We start from the raw sequence: 19,869 nt of genomic DNA, 5'->3' as shown, positions 1-19,869 counted from the left end.
GTAATGAAAATTTACGTAACTGTTTGCGTTTGTCTGTATGTAGAAATTTTGTTCCAGACATTAAACGTATTGTGAACTCCACCTGTGATAATTAAATAAAACGTATCGTAGTTAATAGGTACTCTTTCAAACCATGATTTCCGTCAAGTACTCCTACTAACCTTATTCCTTCATTTAATGAAGCAGGCCAGGAAACAAAACGCATTACAGAGGAAGAAGCGGAGAGACGGTATGGTGGGGAAGGGTGAGAAGCGGGTGGCCAGCTTGCCCCTGTGTGCACGCAGAATACCTGTTAACTGCACACGTGCATGTGCACCGCACACGTGCAGAATTCCTGCCCGCCCCTGAACTAACGGACTGTGTTTGGCCCGCAGGACATGGGAGCCCGAGCTGGCGCATCCCGGTGCGGAGTCGCGAGAGCCCCGCACAGCTGCCGGAGCTGCGCCGCCTGACGCAGAGTGTCGGCCATGAGGCGCGCCGTTCGTGTCACCCACTGGACGTCACTGCGCCGCAGGAAGCGAGTGCCCTAGTGCGACGAGCATGAAGCGCAGAAAGACCAGTCTCCACTGACTTTCTTTTACTTTTTTTAGTTCGCTGGGCACACTTAGTGCCGGGCGTTTTTTTGTTTCCCCCCTTTTCTCCCGTTTTTTAGTTCGACTTTTGTGTTCGGGAGTGGTCGCCGTTTCTCCGTGGCAGTGTAGCAGAGCCCGGCGAGCACGCGGCTATGGCGGCGCACGGCGCGGCCATGGCGTCCGCCGGCGGCCCGGCCAACCACTGCAAGGACTGCGGCCTCTACTTCGACAGCGTCAAGTCGCTGGACGTCCACCTGCACTACCACAAGGAGAACCTGCTCAGCAAGTGGGCCACCACGGCGACCGCCGCCGCCAGGGGCGTCCCCGCGGCCGGGGGCGGGGAGGAGGCCAACAACAACCACCACCAGCACCACGCCGGCACGTCGGCCAACAGCCGGCGGCGGAGGCCCGCGCAGCAGCAGCAGCAGCAGCAGCAGCAGCAGCAGTCGTCGTCGCCGGAGGAGAGCAAGGGATCCCCCGGACCCGGGCCGCCGAGGCCGCCCTCCGGGGGCTACTACGCCCAGCAGGGCGCGCCTTCGCCCTTCGAGCCCTCGGCGGCATCTCAGTTCGGCTTCGTGCCCGCGCAGTCGCCGTCCTCGGTCGGCGGAGCCTTCCACCCGGCACTGCACCCCGCCTTCTCTGGCGGCAGCGGGTCCCTGTTCCCCGGGCTGCCTCACCAGCAGCAGCAGCAGCAGGAGGGCCCCGTCTACCACCACCAGCTGCAACTCCAACAACAACAGCAGCAGCAGCAGCACCACCACCACCACCACCAAGCTTCCCCGGGTCCGGACCACTTCGTGCCGGGCGGTGGAGAAGTGGGCGTGTCGTCCTCGACTCCTCCGTCCGGCTCCGGACTGCGCTTCCACCCGTACCGCCAGCACGCGCCGCCCCCGCAGGCGGGCACGCCCCCGGCGCAGGCGAGGCCGCCGCCGCCCTCGTCGCCGGCGCAGTGCGAGCGCTGCGGCCACGTGTGCGAGAGCGACCGCGCGCTGGCCGACCACGTGGCCTCGGCGCACCCGCCCACGCCGTCCGTGGCCGGCCCCGCGGTGCCCGCCAACGGCGGCCCGGCCTCGACGTCCTCGGCGTCTGCGTCGGCGTCGCCGGCCCCGCAGCCTTCGCCTACCGACGTGGAGCGGCGCGCTCGTGAGGCGTCGCCGAGGCCCGCCAAGACGGAGGAGGAGGCCACGGCAGAGATCCTCGACCTGGACTCTCACAAGGTGTGTACCGTCAGCCTCTACATCTCTACTATAAAAGTTCCATTATGCACGGTATCGCGTATGGGGCTACAGGTTGTCCTTTCTCAGGTCGGTTTTCCCTCTTCTCTCGGCCCCTCAAACCATCCTCGAGTCTCGCACACTGGTTGCCGATGTGACTCGTTGCGGTCTTCGGTCCAGAGACTGGTTTCATGCAACTCTGTGCTACCCTATCCTGTGCGAGCCTCTCATCTCCGAGAAACTACTGCAACCTTCATCCCTCTGAATCTGCTTAGTGTATTCGTCCCTTGCTCTCCCTCTAAGATTTTTACCTTCCATGCTGCCCTCCGATACTATATTGGTGATCCCTTAATGCCTCCGAACATGTCCTACCAACCAATCCCTTTTTCTAGTCAAGTTGTGCCGCAAATTTCTCTTCTCTCCAATTCTATCAATACCTCCTCATCTTCCCAGGAGGTCTACAACTCTTTTGTGGATACATGTGTGGTCAGCACAGTGCCCCGAGCTATTGCAGCCTTCCTTCTGTCTGGCGCTGCATTTCCTTCCCCTTCCCCTCCTTGCTCTTTCCCCCTAGCCCTCTCCTCTCCCTCTCTTGGGGTCCTTGCTTATGTTGGCCCCCGCTATCCTCCTGGTTCTGTTGGTTTTGCAATTTAGCTTTGTTGTGTAATCACCATGACCTTTTGGCACTCCCTGGTCCCCCTCTGGGGTTTGACCCCGACGACTAAATTTCTCCTCCGTAGTGTGAGGGATTTGGGGAAGAGCACCTTACCTAGTGTCTCCAACATGTGCCCGCCCAGTTCATTCCACCTTTTCTGTCGCGTCGTTGTCTGATGCTAGGATGCATAGCCAGCACGGTGGCCAGCCTGTGTGGTGGGGTCGCTAGTACCCTTTTGGTTGAGCCCCCTGAACACGCAGGGATCACACTTCTGATACCTGAGCTGTGACCTCATGCATGCCTCGAAGTGGTTGCTCGTCATCCTGGAGCATCAGAACTCCCGGCGGTGGCCGCCGTGCCAGGTGGCTGTGGCTGGGTGGCGCCCGTGAGGAGAGCCCCTGATCAGAGTGGGTGGTATCGGGGTGGACGCTATGCAAATGAAATGAATACGGGTCCAGAACTCTGGCCGTTCTTCTGTGGCCGTCTCTCTGCGTGGAACTGCTTCTTCTAGTGCTGTTTCTCTTACCCCTTCAGCTTTTCCTTCCGTGGCTACCCCCTGGGAAGGAGGTCAGTCCCGTCGGCTAGGGGCAAAACCTTTCCCCCCCGCTATCTGGTTTGCTCCCGGACTGATGGGGATACTTTCACCAATAGCAAACCTTTATTCCTTGTGGAACACATTGAGGACAAGTTTGGCCGAGTGGCCTCCCTGAGCAAGATGCGGTCGGGTTCGTTGCTGATAAAAACTGCTTCAGCTGCCCAATCTGCAGCCAGTTGTGCCTGTACCCATCTTGGCACAATTCCTGTGTCCGTTACCCCCCACCAGTCCCTAAATATGGTTCAAGGTGTGATTTTTCACAGCATCCTCATCCTTCAAACTGATGATGAACTTCGGGACAATCTCGGATGGCGGGGTGTTCACTTTGTTCGACGTGTTCAGAAGGGTCCTAAGGACAATTGCATTGATACTGGTGCCTTCATCCTGGCCTTTGAAGGGATACCCTCCCTGAGAAAGTAAAGATTACAGTTTATCATATGAAGTGTTTTAAGTGTTTGCGTTTTGGACACGTCTTCCCGCTGTTCGCAGACCCTTCTCTGTGGTGACTGTGGACATCCACTCCATGGGCGGCGTCCCTGTGTTCCCCCTCCTGTGTGTGTATTGTCATGCCAATCATTCTCGATGTTCACCGGATTATCCAGTATATAAGAAAGAAAAGAAGATACAGGAATATAAGTCCCTCGATCATTTAACCCACATACAGGCTCGTAAGAAGTATACAAGTCTTCACCTTGTGTCCATGACGTCTAGTTACGCTTCAGTTACATCTTCACCCCTTCCTCCCCCTTCCTTACCCCAGTCCCGGATCCCTCTCCTACCCCCCCCCCTCCCCTGCGGCACCCACACCTTCTCTTGGGCGCTGGTCCCCCTCCCCAGCCGGAGAAGTGTCCCACTCCTTCGGCGTCTGCCAGTCCAGGGCGCCTCTCCCGGGATGCACCTTCCAGGCCAAAGGTCTGCTGCCACGCGACGACCGCGAGAGCCGAGGTCTGTCGGCCCGCAGGTCGCCCAATCTCTTTCTGTTCCCGATCTTGCTTGTGGCTCCTTTGTGCCACACAAACCTCCTCGATATCAACCAGAAAAGAAGAAGAAACATAAGTTCCGGGACAAAGAGCCTCTGATGTCACCAGAGGTCCCATCCACGGCTTTGCCACCAGATTCTGACCTGTCGTTCATGGATGTCGCCCCCTCCTTGTCGGTGGTGGGTGGTGACCCAGCAGTATGACTGGCTTTAGCCTGTTGAACCCCCATGTAAATCAACCTTCTGTGGGTATCCAATGCAATTGTACTGGATATTACCGTCTCCTTCCGGAATTGAAAGACTGGGGAATAGGGGGGGGTGGGAGATATGAAACGAGTTGTAATCCTGTTTCCATTAATTTTGCGACACACAACTGCTGAAGTGTGTGCTTGTGTATTGTCGTGATGGAAAAGGACTTTTTTGCGGTCCAATCGCCGGCGTTTTTCTTGCAGCTCGGTTTTCAGACGGTGCTATAACGATGAATAATATGCACCAGTAAGAGTTTTACCCTTCTGCAGATAATCGATGAGGTTAATCCTTTGCGAATCCCAAAAGAGAGTTGTGCAGATAATCCCAAAACAGAGTTGCCATAACCTTTCCGGTCGAAGGAATGGTCTTCGGCTTTTTTGGTGCAGATTCTCCCTGGGCAACCCATTTGTTAGATTGTTCTTTGGCCTCAGGAGTACAGTAATGTATCCATGTTTCATCCACAGTGACGAAATGACAAAGTCCTACGGATTCTTCCTGAACAGCTGCAAACCATCCTTGCAACACTTCACACGACTCCCTTTTTGATCAAACGTGAGCAATCGTGGAACTCGTCACATCTGAATGTCTGTCTTGACCATTTTCATCACGAAAACTTGTACAACTAGCCTAAAATTTTCTCCATCACTCCCTTACATAACCGTCTCTCTGAGCTGCATCGCCTTACAAAAGGCACAATCAATGGTGAATTTTGATGACAATTTGGTTCTTCCTGTGTGTGGGAATCGAATGACAGAACACCCCTCAGAAGTGGGGGAGACTTAAATTGTCAATTACAGCTATTTGTTTCTTACTCACAAAAGTCAACAGGTAGCTGATGGATACAATACCAGCTTCAAACTATCGTTTCGAGCTATGCAAGCAATGTGAATACACAAGCACTTTTTTTTTATTTTTAGCAGCTGATTAAGAGTTGATTTACGAACAGCCCTGGTATCGGAAAATTTAAACAATATTGTCAGTCACTACTCTTCATGGATTGCCAGGTGGTGATTCAAGCCTCCTATCTTCCCGAGTCCAGGAAATTACCACGGCCTTAGCTGTCTGACACAGTGAAGATAATGGGGACAAGGCCACTGTCAGGATAGTCCACAGCCCTCTACCCACTTCTTTTCCCAGTGTTGTTTTCCCATCCCTACATAATACATAATAAGATAACCTCTGGTAGCAAGGTTTCAAAATCATAACAGGAAATTACGATGGCAGTGTGTGCAATTCATGTCCTGGTATGTAATGCTATTTAATCACTCAGCTTTCGTGACAGTAAGTTCTTTCCTGCCTCATATATTCGTGTTTTAATTGTTGTTGTTATGATCTTCAGTTAGTGTCTGTTTATCTTTGAATAAGTGATTCAGTCTACAGCCATTTGATTCTGGTTGCTTGTAGTCAAGCATAGGGTTTCACCCAAAATTTATCTAGGCAAAGTCCTCAGAAACACTTATTTCGGATTGGTTGTTAGCAGTTTCTGCTTTTCCGGAAATTATTTCCTTAGTATAATCTGTCTCTATGGTCATTTGTTAACTTTCAGTAGTCAGCTAACGGTTACAGCACGAATAGCCCCCACGGTAGTAATTGTAATCTAATTGTAGGAGACCTTTCAGGTGCACGTGTACGAGGGAGACGCTCCCCACGGGGTTCACGGGCTGCACCCCGGCTCCCTCTGGGGTGGCGCACACCACACGCAGCTGCTGCACCACATGCCACACCAGCAGCACCACCAGCAGCAGCAGCAGTTGGTGATGATGGACGTGCACGGGCACGGCCACCCGCAGTTCCCACTGCAACAGCAACAGCTCACCTTCTTCCAGCCGCACCACTACCTCGAGCTGCAGCAGCAGCAGCAGCACCACCACCAGCAACAGCACCAGCACCAAGCACAGCACCAGCTGGCACATCACCAGCAGCTCTTCCAACAGCCTCACCAGCCGCCACCGGGGAGTCCTCTGGGGACAGTTCCGCCTACCTCCCACGGTGCACCTACACCCCCGGCAGCTGCTACCGCCTCCTCCCCTGCGGCGGCCTCCGGCAGTTGGAAGGCGAACGAACTGCGCCGCCCTAAGACGTACAACTGCTCGGCATGCAACAAGTGGTTCACCAGTTCGGGACACCTCAAGCGCCACTACAACACCACACTGCATAAGAATGCTGTCAAGCAGAGTGGGCAGCCTGATCCTGCAGCGGCTTCTGGTGAGTACGGCCGTACGGGTGGTTCTTGGGTGAATGTGGTTCGGTTTGCTAAGAGGCTGGTGGTAGACACACCATCATCCGAATGATCGTAAAGGAGAGTGGGCACGTCTGTGTTGTCACACTTCCAGATGACTATATCTTCACCTGTTCTGATAGCAATCCTTGTCACTCGAAACTTTCCAACACGAGCTGTCGCGGGTCTTCTTTTGTCGTAGATAGTTGGTAGACTTTGACACTTAGAAGTGAGTAGTAGTGTGGCATTGCACAATCCTTCTATTACTAGATTGATTATTCATCATTGGCATTCTAAATTCCTGGTTGTTCTGCAGTTTTGCAGCAGTAGCAACTCCCCCAGATATTGTGAAGCAGTGTTCCACACGATCCATTCATATCGATCTCGGGAAGAAACAGAAGCACCGTCCTTGACTTTGTTGGCTATCGTTTCCCTGCACACCTGCATAGACTCACATTTCGACACAGAGAAACACGCGTGTCTGTGTATATGTGTTTGTGTTTCTTTTTGCATTGTACAAATGTTTAAATAAATGTATATTCAGCCATGACAATTTCCAGTATTCTTGCTGTGACTTGATTTCGTGTTATTGTAGAGCTAGTTAAAGTTCTGATCCAAACCATTCCACTGCATCAGGATTGCATACCCACTGCTCAGAAATAGGATTCCACTTTGTGAAATAAATACCAATCATAATGCCTAGCCCTTGTAACTTGTGTCAAATGATCCAACCAGGCCTTAGCAGACTGGTAGATTTCCAGTATTAGGCCCCTCAGAAAATATGTGATTGTGCCCGCAGGTACAACCAACCACCGCTCAGCTGCGTCCTCTCCGGCATCTGCCCCCAGCCCCGGAGGCGGTGACGATTCCTTTGGCAGCAGCAGTGGTGGTGGGCGCATCACACCCCAGCAGCAGCCACCACCGGCTCCAGCATTAGCTCAGGTGTCACCTCTTCAGCAGCAACAGCAGGCACCGCCCCCTCAACTACTAGGACAACCACCCCCAGTGGCTGGTGGAGGGGCGGGTCTTACACTCTTCCCACACCAGTTGCATACCTTCCAGCAGCAGCAGCAGCAGCAGCAACAACAACAACAACAACAACAACAACAGCCGCAGCAGCAGCAGCAGCAGCAGCAGCAGCAATCGCAACAGCAAGTGGTGCCGGGGCTAGGGACGGACCAGTTCTACAAACCCCACAGCAATGGTTGTGGACTCGACATACCTCAGCATTCCCAACAACAACAGACACAGCAGCAGCTGTACCAGCAACAGCAGCAGCACCTTCTTCAGCAACAGCTGTACCCCCATCTGGCACAGCATCACCCAAACGCGAACACCCCCCACGTTTCTTCGAGCCTGAGCGCCGCCGGACCAGTGCCGACGCTGATCCCGCTGGCTCGGGGGCAGAGCCTGGCTTCTTCAGGCCTCCCTTCTGGTAGCAGTGACCTGGAAGGCCTGCGGCAGTACCACCCCTTTGACGGGTTGTTCTCACTGCCTGGCTTTGCACAGCTCCACCACCAGCCTACATCCTTCGGGCAGCTGGTAGGAGCTGAAGGGAACGTGGGGGGGACCGAAACCACCACCGTTACTGCCAGTGCCGACGACATCGGTGCTGACATCGACGGCGATAACGGCGACTTGGACGACTCGACTGCAGGGAAGGTCGGTACCTCCTTCTCTGGCATCACATCTAGTGGGTGCCAGCTGGACTTGCTCGAGACACCGTACGACGAGCACAAGTATGTCACAGACGCGATAGTTCCCGACCTGGGCAGTGAGATAAAGTTCGAGTCTGAGGAAGTGACGAGCCCTCTGGAACTACCTCGGGGAGATTTCGACCTCAAGGAGGAGTTGGGTTACGAGCGAGAGGTGAGAAGCCCTGCAGAACTTCCTCAGGTAGGGTTCAACCTTAAGCAGGAGTTAGGGTGCGACCTACCGTCACCGGTACAGACACCTTGTTCTACTGTGGAAGAAGCGGACAGCCAACAGTTGGAGCCACAGCCACTGCTCCTGATGCTGACAGCTGCACCTTCTGTGGCAGCACTGGAAGCCATCGGTGAGCGGAACCCGGTCAGTGCCCCGACGCCACCCCTGGCGAGGAGCGCACCGCCGAGACAACGGCGGCCCGAAACGGTCAGTGGCACGGCCGACTCCACGACGCCACCTGCACTGGACTCTTCTGCTCGCTCCGGTGCTTCGGGGTCCTTCGCCCACTCCACAGTGTCCGGTGGCCCCCAGCACAAGTGTTTCGAATGCCGTAAGGTTTTCAACAAGGCGTGCTACCTCACCCAGCACAACAAGTCGTTTCACTCGGGTCACAAGCCTTTCAAGTGCAATCGGTGTGGCAAGCGCTTTGCCACAGACGACCTGTACCAGGGGCACTGTTCCAAGCATGCTGGGGATAAACCGTACAAGTGTGAATTGTGCCCGAAGCAGTTTAATCACAAGACCGACCTGCGCCGCCACATGTGCATCCACACAGGTGACAAGCCGTATGCGTGCCACGTGTGTGGAAAGGGCTTTATCCGCAAGGACCACATGCTCAAGCACTGTGAGACACACTGGCGCAGAGTCCCTGGAGCAGCTCAAGGTGTGTCTCCACGGCGCTATGGTCAGGTTGTGGTTGCAGCACAATAAATCTAAAGAGCAGACACCCGCGCGTAGACTACATTTACCTGGGACTACAGGTATCGGACATTGGGTGTATGATGAGGGCTGTCTGCCTCTGACCCCACAATATTTGGGAGCTAGATTACCTTGAACACAAAGGTATTCTGAAGCTTTTAACGTGTATGAAAGTGGATTACGGTCTTGGACATTGTAAATTAGCTTGTGTTCATTATCGTCAACGTGCATCCTGCGTAGTAATGGATTTGTCTACATAGATTGCAAGGTTGTTGCAAAAATCCTGCTGTGATCAGATGTGCAAAAGTATAAAACTGCACAAGTGGTTTTTTCTTTTTTTTTTTTTTTTTTTTTTTTTTTTTTTTCTCTGATGGAACAGCATCTACTTTGATATGTGAGGAGATATATCCTTCTAGTAACTTTACTGCCTGTAGGGCTCTTATGTCTGAGGAAGATTCTGCACACTGGTGTGGAAACTAATGTTCCACTTAAGCATGGGCAAGGTTATACTTAAACTCTAGATTTTGATCCGGCTTGCTCACAAGCCAGTATGTTCCTTGCTTCATGAGGAGTTACATACTGACAACAGCATTTTCTGCTTGCTGTGGATAAATTGATTTCACCTCATCTGTTCAGCCGATACAATTGTAAATAGTGTCTGCTACTCAGGTGGGACATTGCGTTACCTTAGTTTGTACGATCTATGCTATAAATTGAGAGAAAACATCTGTCAGGTATGTGGTTAATCCCCCAGTGGCATAATAGATTGTGAACATACCGTTTTTCTTGCTCAACTAGGAAAGTGTATTACTCTGTATCTTGAAGACAGTTGTGAAATTAATCAAATAGATACAAAAGTGATGACTCACAAACAATATTGCTGGTGCCCTTTCCATTCTGATAAAATCTTTGTGTGTGTGTGTGTATGTATGTGTGTGTGTGTGTGTGTGTGTGTGTGTGTGTGTGTGTGTGTGTGTGTGTGTGTGAGCGTGCGACCAGTGACAGATTATTTTGTGATGCAACCAGACGTGTCGAGGACAGAATCTTGACTTAGACTATGAACTTGTGCAACTGTGACAACTATATGAAGTAATGGTAACTCTATAGTGAGTTTTCTATTGTTCCTGTACATGAGATTTTCCTAATAAGTATAAGGAGTTCAGGCAGAAAACACACACTTTACAAGCTTGTTTTAAAGCTAACTTCTGACTCTATGCTTTTTTTAAAGAAATAACAGTAGGTGTATACATTCCACCTGTACAAATTTTTCCTTTTTTGTTAAGAATTGTGTGAAATAATTTTATTACTATTGTTCTGTTGCTATGGATACACACATTTTTGAGAAATAATTTATTTTTTAGCATGTTCCCCTATTTACCTGGGGTCACATTATTATTATAATATCCTTCACAGGAGGTACTGTTTTGTAATTTATGCTGATGTAAATTCTGCAGTTGGACAATATTGATAGTTTTAGTATAATTCTGTTTATTGTTAGTATATATATTTTTTACAAAGAGTGACATTGTTTCCTGCTTCATTGAGAGGCTTGTTGACAGTTTTGTGGGTTGTTCCTGGCCAGTATCAGCTTGTAGTAGAGTCCTCCTTTCTTGTTAGTAGTTTGGACTGATTGGCAATGTTTTCCGTGATAGATGCTTTGATGACGGCAGAGCTTTGTTCTGGGCTGAAGGGTGGGAAAAAGTTTCATTGTGTGATCTAGTGATCTGGGTTGAGAACAAGTTTGCACAGTTAGGAAGAGCCCCTGCCTGTTGATTAATTGACCCACACTAGTTCAGAGCTGTCGTCCACAATGACATTTGTGGACGGGTGCCCAGCTTCCATTGTGTATTGTTCCTATGTCGTGTTTATTGTCAGAATTATACCAGTCACAGTTTTATACTCATTTTATAGGGTCTTTATTATTGAGACTTATGAAAAAGGCTTTTGTGCCAATATACCAGTGGGGGAGAAAATTAGAGAATATATTGACCTGGTGAGTACTTACTTCCTCCCAGGTATTTACGATTAAAATTGTTTATTAATTATAAATTGAGATTATTTTCCATTTCTATATTAAAGACACAAGGTTCCTGAAGAACATCAGGGATTTTATTTGTAATTTTTATTGTTGTACATAGCATTAAAAATAGAGGGTTTATCAATAAAAGTACAGAGTTTAGTGACAGTTTTTCTCTGTTTCCTTAAGATTTCTTAATAAGTTTATCAGTAATGTGTTTTTACACCTGGAAAAGGATTACTGGGCCAAGGAAATGCGAAGGTCCTCAATGCTTTGAACATGAATGAGTGCACAGTTAGAGAAGCTTTGCTGACTAAATTTCAACAACAAACTGATCACTTCCTTAGTAATTCTAAACTGTCTTTTGGATCTTTATTTTAATTGATATTAGTATTTAGTCTGGTTCTCCATCCTATAAATTCAAATTAGTTGAATTGCTGCCCCAGCTCATGGTGCTGTAATGTCAGATCAGCCTCTCTCCACATAATTGTCTGAATTGAACAATCAATACACACTTCTTTGAAGGCCAGAGGGTGGTAGGGTAATCATTTCAAAGGAATGTGGTCTGCTTAACCTCCTGAATTCGCTTGCAAGACTTTAAAGATATATTTCAGTAGAGGAGTATGAACTTTTAACACTAATTCAGGAACAAAGAGTGTCAGTGATGGTATATTTCAGTGCACAGGGTGGTGTCCACATTTAAAATCATTGTTTCACTTAAACAGTTTTGTCAAGCAGATGAAGACATGACCTCACAAATGTTAGATGGTTTTGTTCTGACCTGATCTCTTGTCCAGAAGCATGTTTTGTGAACAGGTCAGGTAATCAGGCTGGCTGTGCATAGCTACCCCTTCCCGTTCACCTTTCAGCAATTGGCTTTCTGTCATGTTCAGCCAGTACATACAGTTCTCTGAAAATAGTCTATGCAGTTTCAGCATTAACATGAGGAATGCTATGGTGGGAGGTGGCAGGTCTCCTATCTGCTTCTGAATTAGTCTGTTCTGATTCATTTCTTTTCATATAAAGAGGCCCTGACAAGATTCTATTTTTTCTAGCAACAGTGGGGAGATGAATTTGAATGTGACACGTAGCTGCTGTTCAAAAATTTTCATAACTTGCAGTACAACTAATGAAATAAACTTCCTAGTGCCTGTAAATATTACATATATTTGTGCACTGATTTTTCAGCTTGTACCGGAACATGTTGGTGTCTTATTTTTGATGTAGACAAGTAATTTCAAATAGTTGGGAGTGGCATCATATACCTGTTTCTACTATACTAGTTTTGTAGCATGCAAACAGACACATTATTTTGGAACTATGACGAATAAAATGCTCAACTGAAAATGAGCATTCAAATATTACATATAGAAACGAAAACTACCTTGCTGTACAATACTAGTTGCATCAGGAAAGACACAAGAAACATTAACAGGCTCCAGAAACTTTATTTCACTAAAATTCGACCTTTGTGTGATCGTGAAAATAGCTTAAAAAACATGTGTCCATCATTCATACTTACCTCTCCTCTTTTGCTCCTCGGTGCTGCGATTCTGAGTAGTTGCTTTGTATCAAATTCTGATTGTCCAGACCTTTTGCTTAGGAATTTCGTATTTCAGCTAGGTTTCTTCATTTTTGTTGGTGTATTTTTCAGTAAGGTGACAGGTCCATCCACCATGGGTTTTTCTTGGAGAATTGCAGGTCATTTCCAGACCCCCCCCATACGCACACACACATACAGGAGATTGCGCAGAAATTTACATAAAATCCTACATTCCCATGCTGTTTGGTTTTTTGTTTGGCCCATCCCCTCTGTGGCACAAAGTGTGTCACCTGCTATTCTACCTCGATGCATCCAAAGATGACATATCTTAATAGTAATAAACAATAAGAGGAATTCAGTTTTATAGCAATACAAGAATGAAATGAAGATGTTTAGTAGATACATTAATGGTGAAACGATATTTTTTATGTTTGAAATCCTAATGGTTATAATTATATTGTCATTTTTTTGTAATTGTGATGTTTTTAAAAAGAAATATATATGTACAGCCTAATGTGACGTCTATTTAACTGTCTCTCACCCTTTCCCACCTTGGTGTTGTTGCTTTAAACCAGAGGAAAAAGCTGTGCAGTAGGGTAGTTTTGTTCTCCTTCTCAAGAGACATGGAATAGTCTCTCTTCTCTCTCATGATTCATAAATTATGAAGTTCCATGATAAAGCTAGCTGTTAAACTGCGATTCCACAAGAAACTAAAAATGTCACAAGTGGGAACATGGTTCAAACAGCAGCTGCACAATATGGTCTGCTGTATTCACTTAATGTCAGAATTCTAGGAACACTATTTTCAACATGAAATCAACTGAAATCAAATGGGCAGGCATGATGTGTAACTTGTAACGAAGCTATAGGATGGACTGTTTAGGAGGGTTAGGAAATACAAACGCATAACCTTGGGTTATTAATCAGCTACACTTGACATACATTAATGTACATACATACAAACAACACAAAAACCATATGATTTGAACATAATGTTAAGCACAAAAAAATTAATGCACCCATATCATATACATGACATAACACAAAGTTTGTAAACGGTATGCTGTTATGATTTGTTGTGCATTTGTGAACATAAAAACTATTAAATACACAGTGTAGCATATTGTCACCTGTATTTGTTTTTGGTCATTATGGTTTTAGGGTCTTGTTTCAAAAAGTAACTAGCAAAGAATTCATAATCTGTGAGGGTGTCTGCAACACTTAGAGATACAATTTTATGCACAGAAACATGCCTCAGACGACAGCCTGATATCCATGGAACTAATATCACCAATACACACTATAATTATGTGCTTTATGGGAATTTGCAGAAATTAGAGAGATACTGAAATCACCATTGTTTTATATACCTGTGTCAATATTATGCTCCAGGAATAATATTTGGTAAGAGACACTGAATACTTACTGTAGTGTCCCAAAAATTGATATCCAGTATATTTTTAGATGGTTACTTTGATACAGAGAAGGAAAGCACATTTCATTGGAATATGGAATGTGATTAACAACACATAGTTCAGAGGAGTAGGTAGGTTTAAGATGTTTGAGAAAAAGTTGTCAAAATTGGAGAATTTCAATCTGGAAATGCTCTGTGCTCACCTTATTATGGTGGCGGTTTCCCAGTACACACCAGGTGTAACTGACACTTGCTCCTTGAAATCGGCCAAAAGGAAATGAAGCCATCATTCTTTACTTGAGCGCCTTTCCAGTTCTGGTGAAGTTGAATGGTACAAGTACATTATCAATGATTAAAGAAAAGAAACCACTACTTCTGTACTTTCTAGTATACCACAATTGGTTTTGTTTAAAAGAACATAAGGTTACCTGCAGTTGAACAAAAAATAAGAGCTGTAGTAGTTAAACATTTAAATTATTTACTACCAGCATTGTCAACAGTTTTCGTAACAAATCCCCCATAGAGTTGTGCAAACATCATGAATTAAGACGGCAGTTACATCACGTTAGAGGCAAATTTTGGAGCATGACAGTAATACTAACATTTTCAGCCGTGCAGTGAAAGCACGGCGTGTGCCGTGTGCAACCAACTTGACATGATGTGCACACTAGGCTAGAACAGAAGAGAATAAAATGAAATAAAATCTCCAGACAGCAACGTCCCATGAGAGAGGTAAATACTTCAACACACTGGTCGACCTCAACCGAGTGCGATTTATCGATTGTGGGATATCGTAATCGTTAAAAATACAGATAACCTTAATTTCAATTTGCGAATAGAAAGCAGAACAAAAGAACTGTCTTACAAAATGGGAAAAATTTCAGTGCAATGACAGTTGTATCATTAGTCAAAACGGGGACTGTCCCGTTATACAAAAGGAATGTAAATCGTATGCGATATAACGAGCATTAGTTGTCATGATACAGAACGAACGTAACAAATGAGCAAGCATTAGTACATAGTCACTCTGTCGTTCAAAATTTGAAAGTCGAAATAAACAGAGTTTTCTTGATGTTGGCGACGGCAGATTCCTAACAGTGACGGCGGTGGCATCATAAACCATCAATAGATGGGGCTGCATCGGCCTGCTATTGTTGTCACCAGCTGAACTTTAATTCAAATAGTCGTGAGAAAATGTAAATGCACAGGGTTCTTCCAAATGGAGCCATTTAAAAAAAATGAATGTATTCAAGTAGTTATTTTAAATAATGGAACCATTTTCAAAAATTTGTATTCAAGCACAAATCCAAAATGAAAAGAGGAAGTTTCCAGGTGTTTGGTGGGCAGGTTGAGAAGATTTCAGAAGCGGCCGGTAGAGTTCGCACGGAATATGCCCATCATTCCGTTTCACTGTCAGTGAGGTGGCGACTGAGGAGTACAAAGTTTTCTGCGTTCTTGAGTTCGGAAGACGTGAGTCGCAAATTGCAGTTCACTGGGCATTTCGTACCAAATTCAGTATTCAACCACCAACTTCCATTAGCATTAGCCGTTGGTTTAAGCAATTTAAACGTACTGCGGGAGTGTGGGCAAAGGAAAAACCATAAGACGACCGTGTGTGTCAGAGGATGATGTTCGACAGATTCGAGAAAGTTTTGTGCACAGTCCCAGTAAGTCTACCAATAGAGCCAGTCCAGACGTGGAATATCCCAACCAACTGTGTGGGAAGTTCTGAGACGACGTTTGCTGTACAGGCCGTACCAATCACATCTTGCCCAGGCTCTCAACCCCAATGACAAAGAGAATCGTGGTTGTGTGCTAGCAAAGATGGAGGATGATGCATTTCTACAGCGTGTAATTTTTTGCGATGAAGCAGCGTTCCATCTTATGGAAAAGTCAACAGACACAATGTTCGCATACGGGGTTTGGAAAATCCACATTCACCATTGCAACATGAAAGAAACTCACTGAAGATCAACACGTTCTGTGCCATACTCGTATGAAGGTTTATGGACCATTTTTTTTTTTCTTTGCGGAAAGAACTGTAACAGGAATCACATAGCTGGACGTGTTGGAACAATGGCTGTCTCCTTAAGTTAATGGAAGATTCCCAGTACTTCATTTTCCAACAGGATGGACCTCCAGCCCATTGGCACTGTGATGTACGTGGCGTTTTGAATGACTCCCTTCCTCAGCGCTGGATCGGTCGCAGGAGACTTGAGGACCTGGCTCCACATTTCTGGCCACCGACATCTCCAGATCGCACACCCTGCCACTATTTCTTATGGATTTGTGTGAAGCAAGCTGTTGCGTCCTGTCTCTACTGACCACTCTGAAAGATCTGTGGAACCGGATCACTGCTGCCGTGCGCTCAGTAACAGCAGATACGCTTTCGCGCGTGTGGGACGAGTTTGGCTACCACGTCTGTTTGCTGTGCTGCCAATGGTGGCCACATTGAACATTAATCACATATCTAATTATTAAAAACTATTTAATTACAAATTATTAAATTGATATCAAACATGATGAAAAACTTAGAAACTTCCTGTTTTCATTGGTATAAAGCTTGTTCATTTTGGCCTTCTACCTGAATAAATACGAAGTTTTGAAAATGGTTCCATCATTTAGAATAACCCTGTACATACAAATCTGAGGGACAGTGTAAGAAGCAGAAAAATTCACCAGCATGTGAAGGCTGGCATAAATTTAGTCATGTAGCAAGAGGGGGTGTTGGTCACAATGTAGCTGACAGTTGTAGCGTCATTACATGGAATAAGAGGAGGGGAATTTTCCGAAAGAAACGAGAAACTAGTGTTCAGTGACTCGTGCTACATGATTGTTTTTTGAGGTGTTCACCCGGCCGGGGTGGCCGAGCGGTTCTACGCACTACAGTATAGAACCGCGCGACCGCTACAGTCGCAGGTTCGAAACCTGCCTCGGGCATGGATGCGTGTGATGTCCTCAGGTAAGTTAGGTTTAAGTAGTTCTGACTTCTCGGGGACTTATGACCTCAGAAGTTAAGTTCCATAGTGCTCAGAGCCATTTGATTTCTGAGGTGTTAAACATCAGAAAATACGAGGTGCATTCAAGTTCTAAGGCCTCCGATTTTTTCTCCGGACTGGAAACAGATAGGAACATGCGCATTGTTTTTAAAATGAGGCCACGTTCATTGTCAATACGTCCCAGAGATGGCAGCACCATACGGCAGATGGAATTTTACCGCCAGTGGCGAGAATGAGAATTGTTTTAAATACTTAAAATGGCGACGTTTCCCTTACTTGAACAGCGTGCAATCATTCGTTTTCTGAATTTGCGTGGTGTGAAACCAATTGAAATTCATCGACAGTTGAAGGAGACATGTGTTGGAGTTATGGATGTTTCAAAAGTGCCTTCGTGGGTGCGACAGTTTAATGAAGGCAGAACATCGATTGACAACAAACCGAAACAACCTCGCGCTCGCACAAGACGGTCTGATGACACGATAGAGAAAGTGGAGAGAATTGTTTTGGGGGATCGCCGAATGACTGTTGAACAGATCGCCTCCAGAGTTGGCATTTCTGTGGGTTCTGTGCACACAATCCTGCATGACGACCTGAAAATGCGAAAAGTGTCATCCAGGTGGGTGCCACGAATGCTGACGGACGACCACAGGGCTGCCCGTGTGGCATGTTGCCAAGCAATGTTGACGTGCAACGACAGCACGAATGGGACTTTCTTTTCGTCGGTTGTGACAATGGATGAGACGTGGACGCCATTTTTCAATCCAGAAACAAAGCTCAGTCAGCTCAATGGAAGCACACAGATTCACCGCCACCAAAAAAATTTCGGGTAACCGCCAGTGCTGAAAAAATGACGGTGTCCATGTTCTGGGACAGCGAGGGCGTAATCCTTACCCATTGCGTTCCAAAGGGCACTACGGTAACAGGTGCATCCTACGAAAATGTTTTGAAGAACAAATTCCTTCCTGCACTGCAACAAAAACGTCCGGGAAGGGCTGCGCGTGTGCTGTTTCACCGAGACAACGCACCCGCACATCGAGCTAACGTTACGCAACAGTTTCTTCGTGATAACAACTTTGAAGTGATTCCTCATGCTCCCTACTCACCTGACCTGTCTCCTAGTGACTTTTGGCTTTTTCCAACAATGAAAGACACTCTCCGTGGCCGCACATTCACCAGCCGTGCTGCTATTGCCTCAGCGATTTTCCAGTGGTCAAAACAGACTCCTAAAGAAGCCTTCGCCGCTGCCATGGAATCATGGCGTCAGCGTTGTGAAAAATGTGTACGTCTGCAGGGCGATTACGTCGAGAAGTAACGCCAGTTTCATCGATTTCGGGTGAGTAGTTAATTAAAAAATATATATATATATCGGAGGCCTTAGAACTTGACTGCACCTCGTAGTCAAGAGTGTCAGATCCAAAAATTGTAAAAGTAACTGACACAGGAAACTGACCTTGTCTTTATGCAAGGAGACACTAAAGGAAGCAAGTTCAACTATTGGTTGTTCCCAATCAGAGAAGCGAACTTTGCTTCAGACCAAATTAAACAAGGCACAGCTCTCGCCGAATCTTAGTAGCTGTAGAATCTTTTGTACACGAATTGTAGCACACACTTCACAGCTGTTGTGGGCAACGGTTTGCGAAGTCATTACTTTTGTTGTTGAACGACAGAGTTCAAATAATGACTGCTGTGGCATCGCAAGCCGTCAATAAGTGAGGCCCCATTCGTCCGACATTGTTCTGACCGACCAGCGCGTGCGAGGAGTGGCTTCAAAATAACGGGACTGCTCCTGTGACAGAGTAAGTATGCATGTGCCGGAGATGAACGACCAACAGGTGTGAAGCGTGAAGTCTTCTCAGCTGCGTGCGGCATTCTGGTGCCTGCAGACAAATCAGTGTGGCTGTAGCAATCACTTGGTTAAGAGCAGTTCTTTTGTTTTGACGGAAGTGTGACACGTGCAGTAACAGAACGACGAATTGTCGTGAAGTTTCGTATGAAATTTGGAAAAACTGCTACTGAACCCTATTTGTTACTAAAAGGTTATGGCAAAGACGTCATACATACGTGATTTTTCGAGTGGTTCAGACGTTTCCAAGATGGTGAATATGACACGGACGCGAACGCCATTCAACATTAAAAATAGATTGAAATATCGAAAAAGTTCAGCATTCGATCGTTTGATGAAACTGTGGGAATTGATCAAGAACGCATAAGGCAAATTTTACATACCGAATTTAACATGAGAAAAGTGTGGCCATAAAATATTTGCACTGACACTTCGACAATTTTTTGGAAAGAGTGGTTTCTCACTTATGATCCAGAAACTGAGCGCCATCCCGCTCAATGGAAGGGCCCAACTTCATCGAGAGTGGAAAAAGATCAAATGAGCAAATCAGGATACAAAAAGGTGGTGACTGTTTCTTCTGTATTCAGGCAAGTGTGTATCTTCACTGGGTTCCTGAACCTCAAACTATTGCTCAAGATTACTACCTTGAGGTTCTACCTCAACTTCATGAGAAAGTAAGAAAAAAAAATTTGAATTGTGGAAGAAAATGTCACGGTTTCTACATGAAGACAACGCACAGGCTGATACCGCATTGTCTGTTAACAGGTTTCTAGCAAAGTACAGCAGCCCAGTCTTTGTCGGCTGACCTTGTTCGCCTGACACAAGACCGTGTTACTTTTATCTATTCCTCAAGGTCAAAAGTGCATTAAAAGGAGCAACATTTCAGTCCACTGAAGCAGTGAAAGAAAAACCAGCACACACCATCAGGGCGCTCACAAAGGAAGCC

General features: G+C 46.8%; 1 protein-coding gene across 1 annotated transcript; it reads left to right on the top strand.

Moving 5' to 3' along the window:
* The first annotated feature begins 745 nt into the window (after positions 1 to 745).
* LOC126108336 (uncharacterized) lies at positions 746 to 13,140 on the top strand. The gene is made up of 5 exons (XM_049913552.1): positions 746 to 1,271; positions 1,347 to 1,789; positions 5,884 to 6,469; positions 7,282 to 7,561; positions 7,604 to 13,140. The coding sequence occupies exons 1-5, from the start codon at positions 746 to 748 to the stop codon at positions 9,117 to 9,119; spliced, it is 3,351 nt and encodes a 1,116-aa protein (XP_049769509.1). The 3' UTR covers positions 9,120 to 13,140.
* The last annotated feature ends 6,729 nt before the right edge of the window (positions 13,141 to 19,869 follow it).

The sequence above is a fragment of the Schistocerca cancellata genome, chromosome 11 (assembly GCF_023864275.1).
Source record: "Schistocerca cancellata isolate TAMUIC-IGC-003103 chromosome 11, iqSchCanc2.1, whole genome shotgun sequence".
Lineage (NCBI taxonomy): Eukaryota > Metazoa > Arthropoda > Insecta > Orthoptera > Acrididae > Schistocerca > Schistocerca cancellata.
The sequence above is the reverse complement of the archived record's forward strand: the minus strand, read 5'-3'. Positions and strand labels throughout refer to the sequence as shown.

What these genes read in the sequence shown, in the direction of transcription:
- LOC126108336 (XM_049913552.1), top strand. Translation starts at nt 746, where the DNA reads ATGGCGTCCGCCGGCGGCCCGGCCAACCACTGCAAGGACTGCGGCCTC. An exon ending in GCAGCAGCAGCAGCAGGAGG is followed by an intron (nt 1,272 to 1,346) that starts GCCCCGTCTACC and finishes ACCACCACCAAG; the next exon opens with CTTCCCCGGGTCCGGACCAC. An exon ending in TGATCCTGCAGCGGCTTCTG is followed by an intron (nt 6,470 to 7,281) that starts GTGAGTACGGCC and finishes TTGTGCCCGCAG; the next exon opens with GTACAACCAACCACCGCTCA.